The 24919-nt window shown below is 41.1% G+C and overlaps 1 protein-coding gene across 1 annotated transcript in view; it reads left to right on the forward strand.

The window, feature by feature from the left end:
- Nucleotides 1–24919, forward strand: part of ptprn2 (protein tyrosine phosphatase receptor type N2) — a 1138884-nt gene that overhangs the window by 478744 nt on the left and 635221 nt on the right. Inside the window, exons 9-10 of the mRNA XM_069914734.1 lie at nt 1546–1913; nt 7379–7465. Coding sequence (XP_069770835.1) covers nt 1546–1913; nt 7379–7465 — 455 coding nt within the window. The remainder of the gene's footprint in view (nt 1–1545; nt 1914–7378; nt 7466–24919) is intronic.

The following is a 24919-nucleotide window of genomic DNA, read 5'->3' on the forward strand; positions in this document are numbered from 1 at the left end:
GTGCTACTCAAGTCCCTTTTAAATCTTTCCCCTCTCATCTTAAATCTATGCCCTCTAGCATCAGACTTCCCCACAGTGTGAAAAAGATTTATTATTGTCATGTGTACAATAATGCTTTCATTTGTGTGCCACTCAAAAGCTAAGATAGTCCCCAAATTCTGGCACCATTTTGCAAAATAAAATAAGAAGAAAATTAAAAAAGGAATGTCAGGGGCAGATCTTCCTGCTTCCTCTGAAGTACCTACCTCTGCTGCCTTGCAAACACTCAGCTGTCACTGCCTTTAACTAGTTACCTTATTTATCCCCCTCATGATTTTATAAACATCTTTGTCCCTCTCAACCTCCTATGGTCCAGGGAGTAAAGTCCTAGCCCATCTAGCTATTCCTAATAATTCAACCCTAGCAGTCTCAGTAATATTTTGGTGAATCTTTTCTGCACCCTTTCCAGCTTAATGATTTATTTCCTTACACTGGAAGACCAAGACAGTATACAATACTGCAATTGTGGTGTCACCACTGTCTTGTACAGTTGTAACATGATGTCCCTGCTTCTTCTCTCCATGCCCTGTCCAATTAAGGCAGTTGTGCCAAATGTCTTCTTCACGACCCTGCCAACTTACACCACTTTCATGGACTTATGTACCTCTCACCCTCTGTTCCTCTGTTCTGCAACTCTCCAGGTCTGCCATACACCCTTTAAATCATGCCCTGGTTTAAATACCAAAGTGCAACATCTCACACTTGACTTAAGTTAAATTTCATAATCTTTTTCACTGTCAACTATCTACCAGTTTTAGTTTCATCTGCAAACTTACTCATTACATTCTAACACAGTGGTTCTTTCCATTCACATACCACTTTAAGTAATCCCTATGCCATCGGTGCTCTGTGATAAGCAAGGGATTGCTTAAAGTAGTATCTGAGTGCGAAGGGAAGGTTGAGAATCACTGCTCTGGACTCGATGGTTACTGAAATATTTTGCTTGAGAAAAATTGTCTTTGGCCCATTTCCTTTGGAGTTATGAAACTGTGCACATAACAAATCAATTTGGAATGATTAAAACAGTGCTTTTCAAACTTTTTCTTTCCACCCACATCCCACCTTAAGCAATCCCTTATTAAGCACAGAGCACCTATGGCATAGGGGATATTTAAAGTGGTATGTGAGTGGAAAGTAAAAAAGGTTGGGAACCATGAGGAATAGAAGACTGAAGGGTGATGAATTCACTAGCCTCAAAGTCTTTCTCTAAGATGAATGCTGATGAGAAATATTTATTTAGGACCTTGCACATCTCCTGTATTTCCGCACATAGATTACAACATTAATCCTTTAGGGACTCTATTCTCTCCCTAGTTACCCTTTTGCTCTTAATATACTTGTAGAACCTCATAGGATTCTCCATTATTTTATCTCTTGTCCCCTTCAGACATGCCCATGTAGAAGTTATGGTGAGCACTGTGTTGAAAATGTTGTACATGAACAGTTAAAGGAATTAAGCATCATTAAAATTTAATATTAACTAATACTGGTTAATCCTTATCACAGAGGAAGATTCCCCACACAGAGGAGGTGAGCAGCGAAGAGAAGCAAAGTCTTACCGAAGTTTTGGGTCTTGACCCTTTGTATATCAACCCTCACAGAAACCAAGTCAAAAGGTTTGGCTTCTCATCCAGCGGAACAGTTGGGATAGAAAATGTGAAAAGCAACACCATCACCAGAGAGGTGTCCAATGCCAGGAAGTCCAAAAGTACCACCTTTGGCTTCGAAGATGGGTTAGATTCTGCTGATTGGGAGGTTGATGTCAATCCTGTGTACAAGGAAACTCAGAAGAAAAATTCTCAACTTGGAGACTTGCTCCTCGATGTAGAATCATCAAAAACTGATCTGTGTGGATATATTGTGACGGAGCAAAAGTAAGTATCGCCTGTTTAACAAAAAAAAGTGTATTATCAAGGACACTTCACTCGTTACTGGTACTTCACTGGCCTGGATTGGGTTTGGTGTGGATGAAACAGTGATATTTCCCGAGAGATATTACAGAATTTGTTAGAAATTCTCAACAGGTCAGGCTACATCTAAAGAAATAATGTTTCAGGTCAATGCCTTTCAAAAGTACTTGATAATCCTTCTCCCACAATTAGAGTACTCTGCGCATTTCTGCTGGTCTATAGAGACGATATAGAGAAGTTAGAAAAAAAGTGTAGAAAGGATTCACGAGAGTGGTAACTAGTGGACATAATAACAAAACAAAATGATTAATAATTACTCTGCTCTGAGCCTCTGTCTCTGAGGACCAGACAATGAATCATGCCAGCAATGTATGACTCATCAAGAGGTTTCTTTGAATGAAGTGTTTGCTTCATTAGAAGCCAGGCATAATTTGCTAGTAGATGTTGTAAATGAAGTGAGAAAGATTTCACTGAGGCTGTAATGGAAGCCAAGGACAAGATCTGCTTTATCTGGTGAAACTCCCAGATGTAGCCATTTTAGGGATTGTTTTATGGTATTAATTAATTTCCTCCTTGGACAATGTTCTTCTGATACTCATTATCCTTTTGTACCTTTCTGTTCCTCCCACAGAAATAGGACAGCACCAAACAGAAAGAAAAAGTAATTAAGGAATGTGCAACACCCTACCAGAGAACTGGAAAAATTAAACAGTTCTGGTCCATAAAAAAGATATAGAGGCATTGTTAACAAGATGATATCGGGGTCAAAAAAGATTTTATTAAGAGAAAAAAGTGAGCAGTTTGGTGCTCAATTATTCAGAAGAAGGGCATAGGGTGAACTGATTGAGGTCTTTAAAACAATGAGAAAGAGTGGATAAGACAGAAAGGTTTCCACTAGAGGGCATAGATAGGTCTTTTCTTTGGCTTGGCTTCGCGGACGAAGATTTATGGAGGGGGTAAAAAGTCCACGTCAGCTGCAGGCTCGTTTGTGGCTGACCAGTCCGATGCGGGACAGGCAGACACGATTGCAGCGGTTGCAAGGGAAAATTGGTTGGTTGGGGTTGGGTGTTGGGTTTTTCCTCCTTTGCCTTTTGTCAGTGAGGTGGGCTCTGCGGTCTTCTTCAAAGGAGGCTGCTGCCCGCCAAACTGTGAGGCGCCAAGATGCACGGTTTGAGGCGTTATCAGCCCACTGGCGGTGGTCAATGTGGCAGGCACCAAGAGATTTCTTTAGGCAGTCCTTGTACCTTTTCTTTGGTGCACCTCTGTCACGGTGGCCAGTGGAGAGCTCGCCATATAATACGATCTTGGGAAGGCGATGGTCCTCCATTCTGGAGACGTGACCCATCCAGCGCAGCTGGATCTTCAGCAGCGTGGACTCGATGCTGTCGACCTCTGCCATCTCGAGTACCTCGACGTTAGGGGTGTGAGCGCTCCAATGGATGTTGAGGATGGAGCGGAGACAACGCTGGTGGAAGCGTTCTAGGAGCCGTAGGTGGTGCCGGTAGAGGACCCATGATTCGGAGCCGAACAGGAGTGTGGGTATGACAACGGCTCTGTATACGCTTATCTTTGTGAGGTTTTTCAGTTGGTTGTTTTTCCAGACTCTTTTGTGTAGTCTTCCAAAGGCGCTATTTGCCTTGGCGAGTCTGTTGTCTATCTCATTGTCGATCCTTGCATCTGATGAAATGGTGCAGCCGAGATAGGTAAACTGGTTGACCGTTTTGAGTTTTGTGTGCCCGATGGAGATGTGGGGGGGCTGGTAGTCATGGTGGGGAGCTGGCTGATGGAGGACCTCAGTTTTCTTCAGGCTGACTTCCAGGCCAAACATTTTGGCAGTTTCCGCAAAGCAGGACGTCAAGCGCTGAAGAGCTGGCTCTGAATGGGCAACTAAAGCGGCATCATCTGCAAAGAGTAGTTCACGGACAAGTTTCTCTTGTGTCTTGGTGTGAGCTTGCAGGCGCCTCAGATTGAAGAGACTGCCATCCGTGCGGTACCGGATGTAAACAGCGTCTTCATTGTTGGGGTCTTTCATGGCTTGGTTCAGCATCATGCTGAAGAAGATTGAAAAGAGTACATGGATAGGAAAAGCTTAGGTGGATATGGGTGGAATGCAGGCAAATGGGAATGGCTTGGGTAGACAACTTGGTCAGCATGAAAGGGGCTGTTTCCATGCTGTAACTATGACTATAGATTCAAGACAGTTACTGATTAGTTCTTTAGGCAATTGAGAAATAACTTTTTACCCACTGAGTTGTAACAACATAGAACATACAACATTACTGCACAGTACGGGCTCTTCAGCCCTCGATTTTGTGTCGGTCTATATAATCCTTCCAAAAAAAAAAGAAACCCTTCCTACCCTGTTACCTTCTATTTTTCTTTCATCAATGTGCTTAAAAGTATTTTAATGTTTCAAACTCCACCACCACAAGGCATTCCAGGCAACCTCTCTGTATAAAAAACTTAACCCTGATGTCTCCCCTAAACTTTCCTCCCTTCACTTTTCAGACGTCCTCTGGTGTTGGCTTCTCCAAGTGGAGTGCTTTTCATAAAGCAATCGAATCTAAGGGAACGGTGTCTTTAAGGGAAAGTTAGAAAAGAAAATGAGAGAGAAAGGATTAGAAAGGCTTACTGATAAAATTGGGTGAATCAGGGCAGGAGGAGGCTCATGTGGACCACAAGCGCAAGTCTAGGGTATTTAGACTGAATCTGAATGGCCCATTTCTGTGTGCAGAACAATCCTCACTCAGTTTGAATAATTTAATTAAAGATCATGTGAATTGGAGTTTTTTTGACCAATTCCATTTACAAAAGATTTCAAAAATCATCTATGCTGAACGCTCGAGTGCAAAACATCATTGTCCAGAACTAACCACATTAGTAATATTAGTGATTCAGCGGAGAACCACGCACTTTGGCTCAGCTTATCTATATTAGCTATTTGGTGGAGCAATTGGTTAGTCCCACACACCTACGGCACTGCAGCCTTTTCCTAATATTAGAATAATTTGATCCAACTCATCCACGCCAACCCACAGACATCTGCATTAACCCCTTCGCCCAGGACTTGGTCCATAGTCCTCTATGCCTGAGATATTTGTGTTCATCTGGACACCTTTTAAATGCTGTCAGTGCCCATCTTCAATGACTGTCTGAGGCAGTGCATTCCAATGCTTACTACTCTCTGGGTGAAGAAAGTTTCCCTCAAATGTCCTCTAAATTTCCCCTATATCCTAAATCTGTGTCTTTATGTACCTTAGATATAGTAAAAGATTTCTGCAGCATTATCCTATCTGATAATTTTATAATTATCAATCATGTCCCCATCTCTCATAATTTTGTAAATCTCAATCACGATGTCCCTCAACATCTTTTGCACTGAAAAGAACAGACTGAGCTTCTTTATTCTCCCCTCATAACTGAACTGCAACATCCTGAGAATCTCCTCTGCACTTTCCACTGCTGTTACATCCTTCCTCTAGTGTGGTGACCAGAAATGCTCGAAGTAGGTGAAGTTCTATAAATTGTTTAGTCAAGATGGTGTATTTTGAGTTAAATCCCATCATAGCCAGGCTCTATTAGAATTTATACCCCATTCCAGTGCATGTAAATAATTCCAGGACAATCAGTTTCACTTGTAGCAACTTTGCATTTTATCAACATCTAAACATCTTTACAGCAACATTATCAAATAAGATTTGACATTGAGGAATACAATGACATTCGACCCAAGTGGAGAAGTTGGGTCAAGACAATGGGTATTAAGAGCATTGTCCAGAGAAAATAAATGGAGATTTTGTGGAAGGAATTTCTGGCACTACCATTTTTGGCAGCTTCCACTGCTTACCATATTTAATATTTCAAGCACTCACCTGGATACTGGGTGGCCTATTAACCTTGCAATCTCCATGTCTGTGAAGACAGAAGGCCAAAGTGCAGTCATTGATTGAACGTGCCAACTCCACACCTACAGCACCATAGTTAAGGTTGAAGTTGGGTCACTGGGGATGTGAGACGGTAACTGTACTAGATAAACCACTGTCCCAGCCATGTTAGTTTTTTTTTTGGTGAAACAAGGGCAATCTATACTTAGCAGTTTTTTAACATTAGACCATGACAAGGTAGAAATTGTCCTTGAACGCTTGCACTGAACACATGATGTCATAGTACGTGTCCACTGGAGATTTCTGAACCTGAATCTCCAAATTTCTGGAGATTGTGGAATTCGTTGCTACGTACAGCTGGGAGAGTTTAAGGAGGAGATCGATAGCTATTTAATTAGTCAGGATATCAAGGGATATGAGAAAAGGTCGGAATTTGGGACTGGATGTGAGAACAGTTTAGCTCAGGGTGGAGTTGCAGAGCAGACTCAATGGGCTGAATGGCTTACTTCTGTTCCTTCATCTTGTGATCTTGTGAACTGTACTCAATGAAGGCAAATTTCAGTTCCAGTTCTGCCTGAAACAGCACCTGAACTGAACTGAACCCAAACTGAACTCGTGATCAAAATGTATATTTTTTTTGCAGATTGCAAATGAGAATATTTTGCATAATTAGCAATGTTTACTCTTGAATGGTTCACAGCAGCAAGTGATTGAATATTTTAAATTCTGGTTGAATATTGTCATGCAGCATTTTAAATCATGGTATCTGCTGTTCATATCCTCATTCTTTCAAAGAGATAAATGTTTTCAGCCACAGTGGGAAATTTGGCACATTAAAAAAATATCTGTTTCATTTATGATGTGCAAAATTGCTTCATGCTAATTAGGAAAGAACTTGCATTTCACTCCATTGCTTCTTCTGCACTATGTTCCCAGAGATCGATGCAACCAGAAACAGCAAATGATGTGCAACAATTAATCTGCAAAATGTCAATTAGAAAACCTACATTCCGTGGAATAGTTTAGCTTTAAAAATCATCCTAAATTATATGCATCCCCATATAATCTCAATTAATTTTCTTGTGATCCTTTTTAGTTGACCCAAAGTATATATGAATGGAGCTTATTGGGAAAAAGAAACACAAATAAACTTGAATAATATCCTTTAGTCAAAGCTTTATTTATAGGATGTGTTTTAATTTAAATTTAAACTTCCTACACTTGAAATTAAGACTTTATAATGTTTAATTATTTTCTTTTAGACAAAAATTTCCTATTGATGCATCATATATTTTATATATTTTCCATTTGTGGCTTTTTTTTAGTATTGGTGGAAAATTTGGGTTAGTCATTGTGTTTTAAGCAACACCTGATTCCAATTCCCTTGCTATTAACCTTTCAGTTTGGCAAGAATATAATGTATTGTAGCTTGGGGTCTTAAATGGTCAAAGGTGATTGTTTAATTGGGACCTTTAACTCAGCAGCTGGTAATGAGCTCTTATTATTGATGCTGTGTTTTCCTCTCCCACTCCTTTCTCCCAACAGTCCCCTGAGTGTTGATAAAGGCCTGGAACTGATGGAAGATTTGGCACACCTTCTGAAACTGCAGATGAATGTCTTCAGTGATGTCAAGTATGTACAGTGGTTTTTATTACTGTTGGGGATGGTTTGTGTACAAATAATGTTTCTTTAAGATGATGGAAGCATACAAAGCATGTGGAGGTAGAAACTAAGAAAGCAAATCCACCTTATATTTGCATAGTCTTTGAAATTTCCTCCATCTTAGGGTTTGGCAAACAGATGGTTCCTGATTCCTGCTTGGTCTCTGCTGCCTTTGCCAGTTAGAAATTTGGTTATGAAATTATTCATGAAGTCTGGGCCCACGTTGTTATGGACCAGCTTGCTCTATTGTTTAATGACCCACCTATCTGGGTGATTAATTGTCTCCACAACTTGGGAGTGAGTAATCATGGTCTTCTAGTGGGAGAATGGATCAGCTCACAATGGAATGCTGGAGTGAGCTCGACAGGCTGTGTGGCCTACTTCTTCTCCTGTATTTTATGATTTCCTGAGGCCATAAACTCAGTACTTTATCCTATTTAAACTTCTATATGGATGTCCACCTCCACACAGACCTGAGCTGTTCCCCTTGCAATAATATGAATGTTCCTTCCAACAATATTTAAGTTTATTTGTGGCATTTTCTGGTGCAGTGAAAAGAATTATCTGTAAGCTGTCTAACAGGCCAAACTCTAACATTTGCTCAACTATAATTATGCAGTTGCATTGGAGGAAGAAAGATCAATTAGTAAAGCAAGGGCAACATGAGAGCACTGTTGTGAGGTTCATTCAGGAGCCTGATAGCTGTAGTGAAGAAACTCTTGAAGTCTGTTAATTTTGTACACTCGATCTTTCTCCCTTTTTGGAGTTCTGGGTGTGATATGTCCTTTGGTCAATTTTCTGAAGCAGTAGCAAGTGTTGATAGGAGTCCACGAAGGGGAGGGAGGTATATGTGATGTTTTGAGCTGCATTTATCACCATCAGCAGTTTCTGGTCCTGAGAAGATCAATTCCCATACCATTCTGTGATGCGTCCCACAAGCATGCTTTTGATGGCCCACGTGTAAAGTGGTTTAGAAGCATGGGAGTCCTGTTGATCTTCCTTAGTCTTTACTATTTTACACTTTATCTCCTATCAGATTCGATAGCTAAACTGCCTATATCCTAATGTTTAATATCTAGTCTCACTTTGCAGGATGTAGCTTTACTCTTGGTCAACACCTTTCACTTTGCAGGATGTAGCTTTACTCTTGGTCAACACCTTTCACTTTGCAGGATGTAGCTTTACTCTTGGTCAACACCTTTCACTTTGCAGGATGTAGCTTTACTCTTGGTCAACACCTTTCACTTTGCAGGATGTAGCTTTACTCTTGGTCAACACCTTGTATGTAGAGGAACACATGGACAGCCCTGGCAGGTGCCATACGAGGGACCATAAAAGGTGATAAGACAAGAGGTCAACCTGCATCTTGGCCATTTCCAGGCAGCCTGTCATCAACTTGTCGATCACTGAAGAAGTAGGGGTAGCCTCATGAAACTGGAATTGGGCTTCCAATTCTGATCCTGTGTCCACCAAAAATTTACATCTGGATAGCTGATCCCAAACATAGAGAAAGCTCATAGATTTTTGGCCATCCATCACAGCCATTAACAACAGTTGGCCAGGTTGTTCCCTGAGAATGCATGGGGTGGCAGGCACCTATGTCCATTGACTCCCCAATACCGATGGTTTAAAAACATCAAAAAGTTAGGTTGCAGGTGCAGCAGGTTATTAAGAAGGCAAATGGAATGTTGGCCTTCATTGCTAGAGGAATTGAATTCAGGAGTAGGGAGGTAATGTTGCAACTGTATAAAGTACTGATGAGACTGCACCTGGAGTACTGTCCAGTTCTGGTCTCCATATTTGAGGAAGGATATATTGGCTTTGGAGACGGTCCAGAGAAGGTTTACTAGGTTGATCCCTGGGATGAAGGGGTTGACTTATGATGAAAGATTAAATCGTCTAGGATTGTATTCGCTCGAGTTCAGAAGAATGAGAGGAGATCTTATAGAAACATATAGGATTATGAAGGGTATGGATAGGATAGATGTAGGAAGGTTTTTTGAGCTGGCTGTGGAAACTAAAACGAGAGTAGTGAATGTTCGCAATTCTCTAACCAGAGAAGTGGTTGAGGCTGCTTCATTAAACATATTTAAAATTTGGTTAGATAAATTTTTACATGATAGAGGAATTGGGGGATATGGGGAGAAGGCAGATAGGTGGAGTTGGGTCATAAATGAGATCAGCCATGATTTTTATTGAATGGCAGAGCAGGCTTTTTTAGCCTACTCCTGTTCCTACTTCCTATGTTCCTTTGGAAGTGTTGACAGGCTGTCAACCTGACTTGAGATATTACCTTGTTCTAGGAGGTGGTGTCAACAACAAAGGTGCTGGATTTGGACAGCTGTGACATTATTAGAAGATCTTTTGATGTGAGTTTTGTTTTGCCAGCCACAGGACATCTGCCTCTGCAGCTACTGCCCTGGGTCTTCAAAAGAACTTTACGATGATGAGAATCTAATGTCTTCTGGCATCCTCTCCAGGAAGAGCTGATAGAATAGCATCAGGCCATTGGCTGGATGCCAGGCACAGCATGATGTCCATTGTCCATTAGTTTGGGTGGACTGCGGTCACCCAACTCCATGTCTGTCAGCCTTCTCTCTGGGGGACATGCCATAAATTCACAGCAGGAGTGTTTTTAGAGTGTCATACTTGCGCTCTCCAGTCTCCGATGGATTGTACAGAACGTTACAGACTCGCTTGGCAGTGGCTTGGTTCAAGGCACTGACTAGATGATAATAGTGAGTCATGTCCACCTTTATCTTCTTGAGGTGAAATTGTGCCTCAGCCTGTCGAAACCACAGCTCTGGTTCTGCTGTCCAGAAGGGCGGTAACTTCACAGCAACAGCTTCAGTATCCATATGGTCCAAAGACTCATTTTGGACCAGTCAGTGTCACCAATTGTGGCCACTAAAAATGCAGTGGTGGCCAATGAACGCGAAATAACAACACAGTTGCAGGTAAATCAGAACTCGTTTACTTGAGTCTCGCACATATTCTTTTAAAACACTGAAACATGTGCGCCACGTTATGATGTCCTGTGCTGGTTCACAAGACTTCTGGGAGTTGTTTAACTATCGTGCCATTACACAGTTAAATAATTTATGTGTATTTTGCTGTATTTATCCAAGCAGTAACCCTTGGACTATTGTATCTTTCAGCTGGAATAACACCCATTCACAAATCTCTCCCAGTTCTATCATTCTACTCCCTTTCCTCTTCCCACAATTAGCTGTCTTTCATGACTTCCAATGAAAAGAAAACTGGTGATGTTTAAAGCAAGTTGACACCATTTCTGAATATCAGCTTCAAAGTTCCGCTTATGAGCTGTGTTTCAATCTATCAGTTCTTTATAAGTAGCCTCAAACTTTGCTTTGCATATCCCACACCCTTTGTAATGTTTTGATTACTGTTAAGGCAAAACCAAACAGCAATGCTTTTCTCTAATGGTCTTTGAGATTCAAATGAAATTTACCCATTGCACATTCATTGTTTTCAACCATTAATTACTTCAAGCTTCTGAATATTTTTTCCAGAAACATCTGCTTATGCACAGTTAAGTCTCCTTGTCTAGTCCTGACACTCTACTTAATGATTCCACAGCTGTCAGAAAATTATTTCATAAATGCTTCAATTTGAAGTGTCGTGAATAGTGTTTGAGTATTTTTGAGTGGAAGGAATTCTAAACACAATGTTCAAGTTTATTTTTTTATTTTTGGTGAGATTGAATGGACCAAGTACATAGAAACATTTCTTCTATTTTTAAAACCTTTCATTGCATTGCTCTGGTAAATGACTGAAGTTTGGGATGTGGATGAGCACCAGGTAAAATGAATGGGAGAGATGAATGGACATCAATTAACCTGTATTCAATTGACGTCAATAAGATTGAAAGGAATATTAAGAGGTGTGCTTTTTTTTAGTAGTTAAATGTTGAGGCACCCTCCAACCAGACAACATTGACGTCTCCAGTTTCTGTTAAGCCCATCCCTCAATTTGGTCTCTCTATCTTCTGTCTCCTTTCCTCGAATTCCACAACTCCTTGCCTTCTCTCTGCATTCAGAAAGCTACCCCTTCTTCCCCCGCCCCATTCACTTCCCAGCTCTTTTCTAACCCCTCACCTCTGATCTCTTGCCTTTTGGGCTGTGCTTCTCCCTTGCTCCTCACTCCTCTCTCCCTCAATCTTTTTACTCTGGCCCCTGCCTGCTCTTTGTACCTTGACATAGAGCTCAGGGCTGAAATGTTGGCTATGCTTTCTATTCAATAGATGCTGCATGACCTGAGTTCATCCAGCAATTTTTTTGTATTGTACTGCAATCCCAGACTCGTTTAATATCAATTGTGGTGGGTTGGTTTTGTGTTAGAGTGAACATTTAATATAACATTTTAATATTTAAAAAAATCTTTTTTTAAATGAGTTTAGATGGAGGAAATATGAAAAGCCTACTTCCCCGGCAGAGGAGTAAGAAACTAAAGACACGGGCTAGGAAAAAAATGTGATGGGGTTAGAATGGAGAAAAGCACTGAATATGTTCTTGTTTTTTCTGGGAGTGGCCGAGGTGCCACATCTTAAAAGGGTGGCTAAACCCATTTAACCAACATGTAGATATGCAATTTTAGAACCATGACCTGCAGACCAACAGGCCTCAAGTTGAATGGAGTTGGGTGGCCATTTTCTTGACCAATACTGGTATAATGGGCTGAATGGTCTCTTTAAACACTGTACGATTTCCATGGTTTCTGTGATTTCTGTATAATTTTCAGTTCTCCAGCTACAATGTACTTTCCTGACCCCCTGAGGTCAGTAAGGCATTGTTTAAAAGTAAAATGGTGACAAAATGACATTTTGTGGATAATGGAGCTGCAAAGCAGTGTGGTAAAACTGTCATTGTTAATGGGCTCATCCTAGTAGGGGACATTTAAATGCACTTCAAGTACAGGGACATGTCTCTATAGACATGTTCTCCATTGCTTCTCCTTACAGATAAATCATAGGTTGCACAACATTGTGATTTGTACTTGTCCTTTCTCAAACAGGAATGTTATTACATTCCAGCAGTGAGCTTTTTTTTCATGAGCCCCTAAATGAAAACTGACCCAATTTAAGCTTCATGTATTAGTTGTTGCTCCGATATCTTGCCTCTGATCAGACAACCTTGACTTTAAGTCCCATACCAAATATTTCAGCAAAAAAATTCCAAGTGGACATTCCACTGCAAGCCCAGAGAACATCCTGTACTGTTAGAGGTGCTGTGTTTAAACTGTATGTAAACTGAAGCCCTCTCTACCTCCTCTGGTGGACATAAACAATTATGCCCCAAACTATTAAAAAACAAATGTGGGAGTTGTCCTTCCATCCAAACAAATTTCTCATGAAAAGGGAAATTGCATCTGAACAGGGTTGAAGGAATTGACAAGGGCCTTGGAGACATTAGATGATCAGACCATGGTGGAATCTGTTCCTTTTGATATTCGAACCAGAGAATTATTGTTGCATAAAAGGTGACTATTTGTGGCTGATTGAGTTGCTACTACTTTCTTGCAGAATAATCCTCTTCTCTTTCCCATAGCACTATAAATTGCTTCACCTCACTTAGTTATACCAGTGCTGATTGCATGCAATTTGCATATTTTCCCTTTCACTACATAATATTTAACTGGGTGCTCTAGTTTCTCCCCACAGCCCCTTCCCCTCCCCATACCAAAGACCAGCAGGATGGTGGATTAAATAACCTCAGTAAATTGCCCCTTGTATGTTAATAATTGGTAGCATCTTGGTAGTGTTGATGCGAATGTGAGAATAAAATGAGTTCAATGTTGAATGCTTCATCAGTCACCATGTGCTGGAGAAACTGAGTGGGTCAAGCATCCCCAGTGTTGATGAGTTGAGGAGACTATTTTTGTGTTTGGAATTCAAAAGGTGATTGAACCAACACCCCCCCCCTTACAAGCAAATGTCCATTTAGTATTTCGAGAGCTCTGTCTGTCATCTGGCCACCCATTTCAAATCCCGTTTCCTTGCTAACATGTCTTTCCATGGTCTCAGGCACTGCCAGACTGAGACCACCGGCAAGTTGGAGGAACAACACCTTGTCTTCTGACTGGGCACCTTCCATTAATATCGACTTCTCTGGCTTTTGTTAACCCCCCCCCCCCACCACCCCTACCATCACCTTCTTCCAGCTCTCTCTCTCCCTTCCCTGTCTCCTTTCTCAAAAAAATGATTAAATTCTTACATCTCCTCTTGTCATTATCCAATTAACAACTTTTGTTGGTTTGGATTCTGGCTCATTCTGCTTATTCCTTGAAGAAAGGCTCAGGCCTGGAATGTCGGCGATATATCTTTGCTTTTTATGGATGCTGAAAAGACTAGCTGAGTTCCTCCTAACATTTTGGTGTGTTTTTACTACAATGGCAGCATCTGCACACTTTTCACTCTCATCTGGCTTCAACTGCCACTAGCTATAAATCAATTTTGGCAGATTAAATAGATGGTGCTGCTCATCAGATCTATGTCTACCTATCTGCCAAATGGATGGCACTAAAGCCCCAGGAACTTCCTCCCTGGGATCCCAACTTCTGGAATCTCAAATGAAAATGACAACAACGGCTTGTGACAGAAATGCTGTTATGGGCTATATATGGCAATTCAGCATTCTAAAATTCCCTGCCACAGAAGCATGTCCACTTATCCTGTTAATGCTGTTCAGGATATCTATAGTAGTGTCCTTACAATTTGACAGTGTGCACTTTTCATAAGATTAATTCTAAAGTTCATAAATGTTTAATGAGTAGTTGTTAGATTTTGTTTGTCTCCTTGCATATTTTTGAGAATTAAAATATTGGTAGATGCCTGACTAGTGAGTTTTCTGGTTGCTTGAGACTCACTTTAACAATGCCCAAGAATACACATGCATTAAGAATAGACAGTTTAAAAGTCAAACATACTATACTGTTCTTGCACTGAACCCGCTTCACAAAAACACTTTAAAACATTTTACTTTATTTTCAGACACATTCTTTTTTTTTTTCAGACACATTCTTTGAAGACATTTAACAGTCGCTGTATCTTCAGGTTTCTTCCCCTCACACAGCTCCACTCGAAAGATGAGCAATAACATTATAAATTATTAACTCCTCCTCCCCTGTTTACAGATAAATCCTCACTAATATACTTTTTATTTATTCTAATTAATGCTAATTTAATATTTTCCTTTTTTTGCCATTTGCTTGTGTTCTGGATAAAGGGTTTTACTGTATATTATTAGTTGTTTGCTTTTCACTTTTGTATTTAATCAAGGAGTGCAACACTATAAACTAGAAGCAAGGCACAAAAGTGGTGGAGAAACTTGGCAAGTCATGCAGAGTCTACAGGAAGCGAAGGGATTTTACAATGTTTTGGGCCTGAGCCCTTTGTCAAGACAGAAGGAACAAATAAAAAGGCAAGGGCCTGAATAAAAAGGTGGCAAGAAGGAAGAAGTGGCAGGGGAGAGGAGCACAGGCCACAAGTGGAAGGACACCATCGATGACACTGACATGTCTGTCTATAATTTCATGCACTGCCAAACTGAGGCCACCTGTGAAATGGAGGAAACCACACCTAATATTCTGTTTGAGCACTCTTCTACCCAATGGCATTAACCTTGATTTCTCTAGTTGCTGTTCAGCCCCTCCTGTCTTTGTTTCTTTCCCCATCCCTGACTCCTTTCCTCCAGCACCCTGCTCCCTTCCCTTTCTATTAAGAGATCTACCCCTCCCCTATCATTTTTTTTAAAGACTTTTTCCCTTCTGCCCTCCACGCATCACAACATTGGTTGAAATCTGTGCTGCCCAATTACATACAATTAATCTACAAAACTTTTTTTTGGAAGTTGAGAGGAAACCAGAGAACATGGGGAACAGGTCACAGAGAGAACCTATAAACTCTTACAGATGAACATGTTTTCTAAGATAATTAGCTTCTTTCAAATAAATTTGACTTTCTTGAGCATTTTGGTTTTTTAGGAGAGCCATGTTTAAACCATTTACTCCGATGACCAGCACAAATTGATTTATATTTTCATTGAATATTCTTCCAAAATTGCCCTTGACATTTTTTGGGCCTTCATTCTGGGTGATGGTGTAGTTGGATTTGGATCTGGTAATGATGAAGCAACAGTGCTGTACTTCCACATCAGGATGGTGTGCAAAGTAGTGTAATATAGTGGTGGATGTAGTCCCTGGTCCTTCTGGTGGTAGAGTCGATGGTTTTGAGAGGCACGGTCTGTCTGGTTCAGATAAGTAATACAATGTTCTGGAGGATATTGCAGCCAGGAATCTATTCTCTTCTGGCTGCAGAAATGTTGCCCAGTGATTGGCAATAATGAGCTGAAGTTGAAACTAATTCCAATAGTCACACCTCAGTAGTAGGCATGAAAGTGGAAGGACACATAAGACAGGAAATTGTATGTCCCTGCAAGCCTGCTCCCTAGTGATCTGCTTCTGACTTTTGGCTCCATTCTTCTACCTCCTTTACCCTTGGCTCACCAATAGGGCTAAGGAACAAAAGTGGAAAGCAATGTAGACTATTTATCCACACGTCAATGCCCCCATTCATTCAGATCATGGCTGATCTCTTGTCTCTGCAACATTTTACTGCACTACCCTTATATCCCTTCATGACTTTTAAAACTGTCTCTTAAACACAATTCTGAAATTTCTCCTCATCCATTGAATGGAGATTTAATTTATTCTTGAATTGACTTGTTTCAAGTAACATGAATATCAAATGGAAATGTCCTTTTCAGCATCTATCCTTTCATGCTCCCTCAGAATATTTTGTATTTCAATGAGATCACATTCTTCTAAACTCCAAAGAATGTAAAGCCAATCTGTTAGAAACATGGAACTACAGCACAAAAAAATGCTCCTTTTTGGTCCATCTAGTCTGTTTAAATATTTATTCTACTGTGCCCACTGGAAACACAGTGAACATGATGAAATAACCACACAAGGCATTTCTTCAGTAAATCAAACAGATTTACTGTTCAAAACGTGTAGAACCTTTTAAAAGCCCAAATCACGTGCCTGACACGCGCTGATGTCATCACGTACATAGTCTATTCAATGCCTTCTGGGAGTTGTAGTGCTGCCATGGCTCTGCTACACTACTTTGTCCCACTGAACTGCATCTGGACATTGCCCTCCATACATTTCCCATCCATGTACCTGTCCAATCTTCTCGTGAATGTCAAAATTGAACCCAGTTTGTTCCTCACTCTCACCACTCTGAAGAAGTTCCTCTTAAACTTTTCACCTTTTACCCTCCAGTGAAAAGGCTGTCAAATCTCCCCTCATTTTCTGATTCTCTAGTGAATAAAGTCATAATCTGTTCAACCAATCCCTATAAACTCAGCTCTTCATGTCCTGGCAATACCTTGTAAATTTTCTTCGCGCTCTTTCCTCTAGGTAGGGATCAAACTGCACACAATACTCCATATTTGGCCACACCAATGTCTTATAACTTCAACATAAAATCTATATTTCCAGACCCCCTTTTTCTGCCACATTCCAGTTTCCTCCCCTTTACTAAGCCTTTCACCCTGCTGGAAAGTGATGACCCTTCTTCCCTGAGCCTCTGTCGCCATTCATAATCCCTCACACAGTTGGAACCACTCTAGGAAATGCAGAGTGGTTCCAGCTGCATGGGGATTATGGGTAACAAAGACAGCCATTGATCCTGCATTGAGCCGCTGTCCCAAAGCAGCCCGTTGTCGGGTGTTATGATTCTTTATTTTAATAATCTGCGTGACATAGCATTCAAGCGCTGTCATCACAACTCTTCCCCTGCTTGACCATTTGTCTTTTTACACTGCAGGAAGAGGGTGGTCCAGGAAAATTACCCAGATCCAGGACTACAGATCTGAATAATTATCCTGGGTGGACATTTTCACAATGCCAGTTCATAGGAGGGTTCCGGGGGAAAACTTCCCAGGAATCCCCACTTTGCACGGCAGTGCGAAAAGGCCTATGGTGTAAATTCTACCCTGGTTTATCCTCCCAAAGGGCAATACCTTGCACTTGTATACCATTTTACAGCCTATTTTTCCAGCTGGTCAAAGATCTCTCTGCAAGATTTAAGAGCTACCTTTACTGTCCATTACAATCTCTAATTTGCTACTCATCCTGGACACAAAGCCACTTTATTGACCAACCTCCCATGTGGGACCTTATTACTGGCCTTACTGGTCCATATGAACAATATCCATAGCCTTTCCTTCATCAACTTCCTGGTAACCTCTTTGTAAAAACTCTGACTGGTTAAACATGACCTACCATCACACAAAACCACGTTGATTATTGCAAATTCATCCTTTTTTTTTAAATCCATGTGCTTGTATATTCAGTCTCTTGGGACACATTCTGACAACTTGCCTGCCTATAATTTCCAAGTTTATTCTTAAAATATATTTTGTTAAAATAATGGAACATTGGTTATGCTCCAATTATTTGGCACTGCACTTGTGGACAAGGATATTAAATTTAAAAAATCTCTGCTAGAACCCCTACAATTTCTGCACAAGCCTCCCTTCATATCTGAGTGAATATCTTGTCAGGGTCAGGAGATTTATCCATCCTTATTTGTCTCAAGACAGCAGGCCTCCTTTGTAATCTGTTTTGCCTAACTTTTATAGATTCAGTATCCACCTCTCAACTAAATACAAATGCAAAAAATTGCATTTCAGAGTTCCCCATCTCTTTTGGCTCCATACATAGAAGACCACTCTCATCTTCATTGGAACCAATTTTATCCCTTGCTATCCTTTTGTACTTAATCTATCTGTAGAAGCCTTTGGGACTTTCCTTTATCTTGACTGCCAGAGCAACCTTGTGCTTTCTTTTCATCTGATTTTTCTCGTTTCTTTTGTGTACTCCTCAAGTACCTTATTTAATTCCTTGCTGCTTCCATATCTTTCAAAAATCACTGTACCCCTTAGTCTTTTGTGACAAGAATGTGCATGCTCCTCTCATTCCTGCACATCAGTGAACCTTTTTTGAACTTCATATGAGGTAAGAAAATCCAACCATGGTATCCTTGTACTCCTGGAATGAGTTGCCCTGGACTGTGAAAGGGAGTTGCATAGAAACAGGTCCTTCAGCTTGCCAACTCTACATTAACTATGTAGTACTCACTGTTTTATTCTTGCCACATTCTCATCAATTCTCCACAAATTTTACAATTCACCTCCTCACTTGGGGACAATTCATGGCCCACCTTTGGCTTGTGGGGAAATAAAACGAACAGCAAAAATGCAAGTTCCATGTAGACAACACTGGAGGTCAGGATTAAACCTGCTGGAGGTCAGGATTAAACCTGCTGGAGGTCAGGATTAAACCTGCTGGAGGTCAGGATTAAACCTGCTGGAGGTCAGGATTAAACCTGCTGGAGTCATGAAGAGACTGCGCTGACAGCAGTGCTTTTTAAACCTCTTGATGCAAATTTGCCCAACTAACGCATGGGTTTATGGCTTGGGCCTAATCATGTGTCGTTGTCCTGTTTCAATTGATCAGTGCTCAGGTGAGCAAATTTGTCATTCACTGCACAAACATCAGTCTCGAATTCTACAAATGTACCTCGTTACCTTTCAGAAAAAAAGATTAATTGCTCAGAGGTCTCGCAGCACCACTCTCTGTGGCAGCAGGCCACTCCAGCACAATTTGTTTTTTCTTTCCCAAACATAAATTTCCATGTGAATGTGGATCTGTCATATTGTCAGCACATCACTCACTTGGTTCTTGTCTGCTTCTTAAAAGTCTTTTTTTTTAATTGTGCCTTTCTCTCAGGAGGATTTTGTGATGTTTGGGTCATAGATGGTTCATGCCCATCTTGTACCTGGTTCTTGTGTGCTCCAATTCCTTTGTCATTATGATCTGGATAGCTATTGAGATGTTTCACAAGTGTCCTCAATGCGCTCATTTGCATTCTTTAGCTTTTTTTAAAATGGGGGGTGGGGGAAGGAGAGAAAAAGACTGTTGGAAGCATCAAATTAATTGCAGTGTGATTTGGCATGTTGGTGTACGTCCATTTCCCCTTGCAGTAGATTCACTGCATCTTCAGATGTATTCTAGGCATATACCTCATGATCTATATGAAACAATATCTTTGACAAAGCTGTTGCTTAGAAGAAATCTGTGTATCCTGAAAGATTTTCATAACCTTCTTGTGGGAGTTATTAATATGACAACTGTATAACAATTGAAGAGTTTCTCTGAAACAAAGTTGAACACTAAGGTTTGAAGGCCTTCTTTCGTGCCTAATTTCTTTCTTGTAAGATGTGTGGGTAGTATTGAGTGAATTCAGCTGCTAAGGTTCGTGTTCTGCTTCTCCAAAACCAATAGGGTGTTTGCATCTTGTGTTTTCTGCTGGCCAAACAACAGAAACTAGATTTCATGAGTTGTCACTTATTTCTTCTCATCCATCTATGACTGCAAAATGCATAATGTGGTGTTGATAGTGAACAGGGGGACCATCTTTCCCTGTCACATTATATTGATAACAAGATCAATTTTAAATCTGAAATATCGCACATTGGCAGTTTTGTGAATTGGCCCATCCTTTTTGATGGTGTGATGATCGACACATTTCAGAAGCATGTTCAACTCTGCTTTCTACAACTATAGAAAGCTATGACCCATGAGTTGTAAGACAAAAGTTGTGCTTGTTCCCATATCCAAACTTGTATTCGGTTTGGAAGGCCATTAATAAATGTGTTGTATTAAGACACATTCCCCTTCTCCACTTTTTCAAATGTAGATTAACATTTTTTGTATGTAGAATAATAATTGGACGTAAGATCATGGCTGAACTAAATTTAGCCTGGTGTCCTCTTTCCTAACTTTTGATTCCACTGGAGACAATGTCTGTTTATCTTTAATATATTTAATGATTTGGCTACCACCGATCTCTCGTATGCAAAAATCAAAAGTTGTACAGTTCTCGGGAGAAGAATTTCAGATTAGTGATATTATTTTCTGAAAATATGCTTATTGTTCAAATCTCTGCACAAATAAAAGCATTTTCTTAGCATCTGTTGACAAGATTCACAATCCTATGTGGTTCAAGAGCATGATAATTTGTTTATTGTCAAACACATGCTGTGATGTTAATGTAGACCAAAATTCCTGCTGCTGTAGCCAGACCGGTCTGGTACTTTTAAAGAAAATCGTAAACTAATTGAATTAAATTAAAATAACAATGCTGTAAATGCCCAAGCTAATAAATATTCACAATAGTTCATGTGAAAGAAAGTGACTTGCAAGAGTGCAGACAGTCCTTGTGTGCTGGTTAGTTTCCAAGGGGAGGTTCGAGAGTCTATTAGTTGGAAAGAAACTGTTTGTGAATGTAGAGATGCTGATTTTTCAGGCTGCTTTACCTTCTGGCTGAAGGTCACAGTGAGAAGAGGTTGTGACCAAGGAGATAGGGATGCATTGGATATTGGCCACCTTTTTGAGGAAGCATTTCTCATAGATCTCTACAATAGATGGAAGGTCTGATGGACCTGGCTAATTTTACCACCTTCAGTAGATTTCTGTGTTCCTGGGCACGTGAATGACAAACCAGGCTGTGGTGCAGCCTGCCAGTAAACCTTCCACAGTTCACCTGCAGAATATCTGACTACAGCTAAATCTCCGCCGACTCCTTGGTAGGTTGAGGTGTTGGTGTGCTGCCTTCATGTTTGCCTTGGTGTGCTCACTCTGGGACAGTGGTTTTCAAACTGCCCCCCAATTGCATTCCATCTTCAGTAATGCCTATGCAATAAGTGCTCTGTGATTAGTAAGGGATTGTTGAAGGTAGTATGAGTGGAAAGAAAAAGTTTGAAAACCACTATTATTAAATTGTACCCAATTGACTCATTATGTGCATAGTTTCATAACTCCAAATGAAATGGGCCAATTACAATTTTTCTCAAACAAAATATTTCAGTAACAATTGGGTCTAGAGCAGTAATTCTCAACCTTCCCTTCCCACTCACATTTCACTTTGAGTAATCCCTTGTCAATCACAGCACTTATGGCATAGGGATTGCTTTAGGTGGGATGTGAGTTTAGGCGGGCAGTTCTTAGAACACAAGAACATGAGAAATAGGAATGGGGGTAGGGCATCAGACCTATCAAGCTTGCTCCTTCATTCAATGAGATCCTGGCTGACCTTTTTCTTTTTCTCTCCCCCCCCCCGCCCAATATCTGTTAATTCCCTTACTATGTAAAAAATCTATTCAGCCTTGTTTAAATATATTTAGTGAGGTAGCTTCCACTGCTTCAATGGGCAATGAATTCCACAGATTCAACACCCTCTGGGAAAAACAGTTCTTCCTCACCTGTCTTAAATCTAATTCCCTGAATCTTGAGGTCATATGCTCTCGTTCTGGTCTCCCCCACCAATGGAATTAACTTATCTTACCTAACTTATCTATGCCTTTTATAATTTTTTCTATAAAATCCTCTCTCATTCTTTGAAATTCCACTGAGTGCAGTCCCAGACAATTGGATCCCTCTTCATAGGCTAACCCCCTCATCTCTGGAATCAACCTGGTGAATCTCCTCTGCACTACCTCCAAAGCCAGAACATCCTTCAAGTATGGAAACCAGAATTTCACACAGTACTCAAGATACAGCCTCACCAGTATCTTGTACAGTTGCAGCATAACTTCCCTGCTCTTAAATTCAATACCTCTAGCACTGAAGACCATTTGCCTTCTTGATAGCCTGCTGCAGCTACAAACCAACCTTGTTTAATTCATTCATGTCCTTCTGCACAGTGGCATGCTGCAATCGCTTGCAATTTAAATAATACTCTGATCTTGTATTTTTCATTCCAAAGTGGATAATCTCACATTTAACAGCTTTGTATTTCATCTGCTAGATCCTTGCCTACTCACAACCTATCTATAATCTCTCAGCATACTCTCTCACCTCTGCACAATGTGCTTTCCACTAAATTTAGTGTCATCAGCGAACTCTGATACATTACACTGTTCCCTCTTTTATGTGGCACCTTATCGAACACCTTCTGGAAATCCAGGTAACAACGTCCACCTGCTCCCCTCTATCTACTGCACTCATTATATCCTCAATAAACTCTAGTAAACTTGTCAAATAGGACCTGCTTTTGCTAAACATATGCTACATCTGCCTAACGGATCCATTTTGCTCCAGATGCCTTGCTATTTTTTCTTTAATGATAGCTTCAAACATTTTCCCCAGTCACAGATGTTAAACTAACTGACTAACTAACTTTTTACAATTGGTGTTTCCATTGTGACCTTGCAGTGTTTTCATGGACCATGAACACTTGTTCCAATTCATTGCCAGCTTCCTTAAAGGCAGCGCTGCCATTGGTGCAGAACCAGGAGGAGCTGTTTTCCAGCACTCCTCTGTTGGGTCCTGCTACCTAGTTATTTAACCTGCCTCTGGAAATAGTCAGCAGTAATGCTTTAACATTAGAGAACCCATGGAGATTTCCACCCAAGATGGTGGTGCCCAGACCTGGGGATCTGTGGGCAGGTGCAGAGCACCAGAGCAGAAGAACGGCTCTCGATCGAGAAGAAGCCTGGAAGATAGAGTTGGGCTGAAGGTGTGATCTATGCTGCATGACTCTGTGATATGTAGGCCAGTGATGTTGCTGAGCTAAAAGCATAAGGAGAATATTGAAGATGCTCACTGGATCATGGAAAGAAAAACTCGGTGTAACTTTGTGGCCGAACTGGACAGTTCGGATTCAAATGAGTGGAGGTGAGTTCATTGACCTTGTGGAATTTGATGTAGTCTCATTGGATTAGGTGCTGTTTCTCAGGCTTGCTTTGAATCTCATTGGATCAAAGCAAGAGTCCACCGCCTCATGAAGGGTCTCAACCCAAAATATTGGCTGTTCATTTTTTCTGAGGATGCTGCCTGAACCTCTTGAGTCCTTCCAGCTTTTTCTATAGATGGCAAGGTCAGTGCAGCTTCTCTAACTAGAAGAGAAGACTACTAAGACTGAGCTGTTAATGTAGTTGAACCTAAAGGTCCTACAGCCCAGCAAATGCCCTTCAACTCTTCCCTTCCATGCCTATTTTTTTTTGCCCATCTTTACAAAGCCCAGTTGACCTCACCACCATATTCTCTGTCTAGCTGATGCATGTCTGCCTCTTAAACAGAGTAATTGTATCTGCTTCCTCTCTGAAAATTTTCTCCCCAATCATCTTCAAAACTTCCTCTGTTTCAGGGTATGTTAGAATAGTTATGGGTAAAATTTGTCTTTAAAAGAGAGATTGTGGGAGTTTTGGTTAAACAGCAAAACCTCCATTAAAACGCAGTAGTTGGGGTCCAAGATTTCATAGTGTTACAGCTGAGTCGCAGAACAGATGCAGGAAGTAGGAAAACAGAATACTGTGACTCAAATCCTATAATAAGACCTTTCTTCTTTGGCTTGGCTTCGCGGACGAAGATTTATGGAGGGGGTAAATGTCCACGTCAGCTGCAGGCTCGTTTGTGGCTGACAAGTCCGATGCGGGACAGGCAGACATGGTTGCAGGGGAAAATTGGTTGGTTGGGGTTGAGTTTAAAGGTACATCCGGTACCGCACGGATGGCAGTCTCTTCAATCTGAGGCGCCTGCAAGCTCACACCAAGACACAAGAGAAACTTGTCCGTGGACTACTCTTTGCAGACGATGCCGCTTTAGTTTCCCATTCAGAGCCAGCTCTTCAGCGCTTGACGTCCTGCTTTGCGGAAACTGCCAAAATGTTTGGCCTGGAAGTCAGCCTGAAGAAAACTGAGGTCCTCCATCAGCCAGCTCCCCACCATGACTACCAGCCCCCCCACATCTCCATCGGGCACACAAAACTCAAAACGGTCAACCAGTTTACCTATCTCGGCTGCACCATTTCATCGGATGCAAGGATCGACAACGAGATAGACAACAGACTTGCCAAGGCAAATAGTGCCTTTGGAAGACTACACAAGAGTCTGGAAAAACAACCAACTGAAAAACCTCACAAAGATAAGCGTATACAGAGCCGTTGTCATACCCACACTCCTGTTCGGCTCTGAATCATGGGTCCTCTACCGGCATCACCTACGGCTCCTAGAACGCTTCCACCAGCGTTGTCTCCGCTCCATCCTCAACATTCATTGGAGCGCCTTCATCCCTAACGTCGAAGTACTCAAGATGGCAGAGGCCGACAGCATCGAGTCCACGCTGCTGAAGATCCAACTGCGCTGGGTGGGTCATGTCTCCAGAATGGAGGACCACATATTAACATACACGCTTGTAAATGAGTCATAAGAGGCTATTTTGGAGTTTGTGGCCTCCTAAAATCAATGTTTGGGGGCCACAGACACTCGGGCTATAAGCAATTCTGTGGATTAATGAATTGCGTTCTAATGAAGTTTCACTGTACTCCAGAGT

Source organism: Narcine bancroftii, chromosome 1 (genome assembly GCF_036971445.1).
Source record: "Narcine bancroftii isolate sNarBan1 chromosome 1, sNarBan1.hap1, whole genome shotgun sequence".
Taxonomy (NCBI): domain Eukaryota; kingdom Metazoa; phylum Chordata; class Chondrichthyes; order Torpediniformes; family Narcinidae; genus Narcine; species Narcine bancroftii.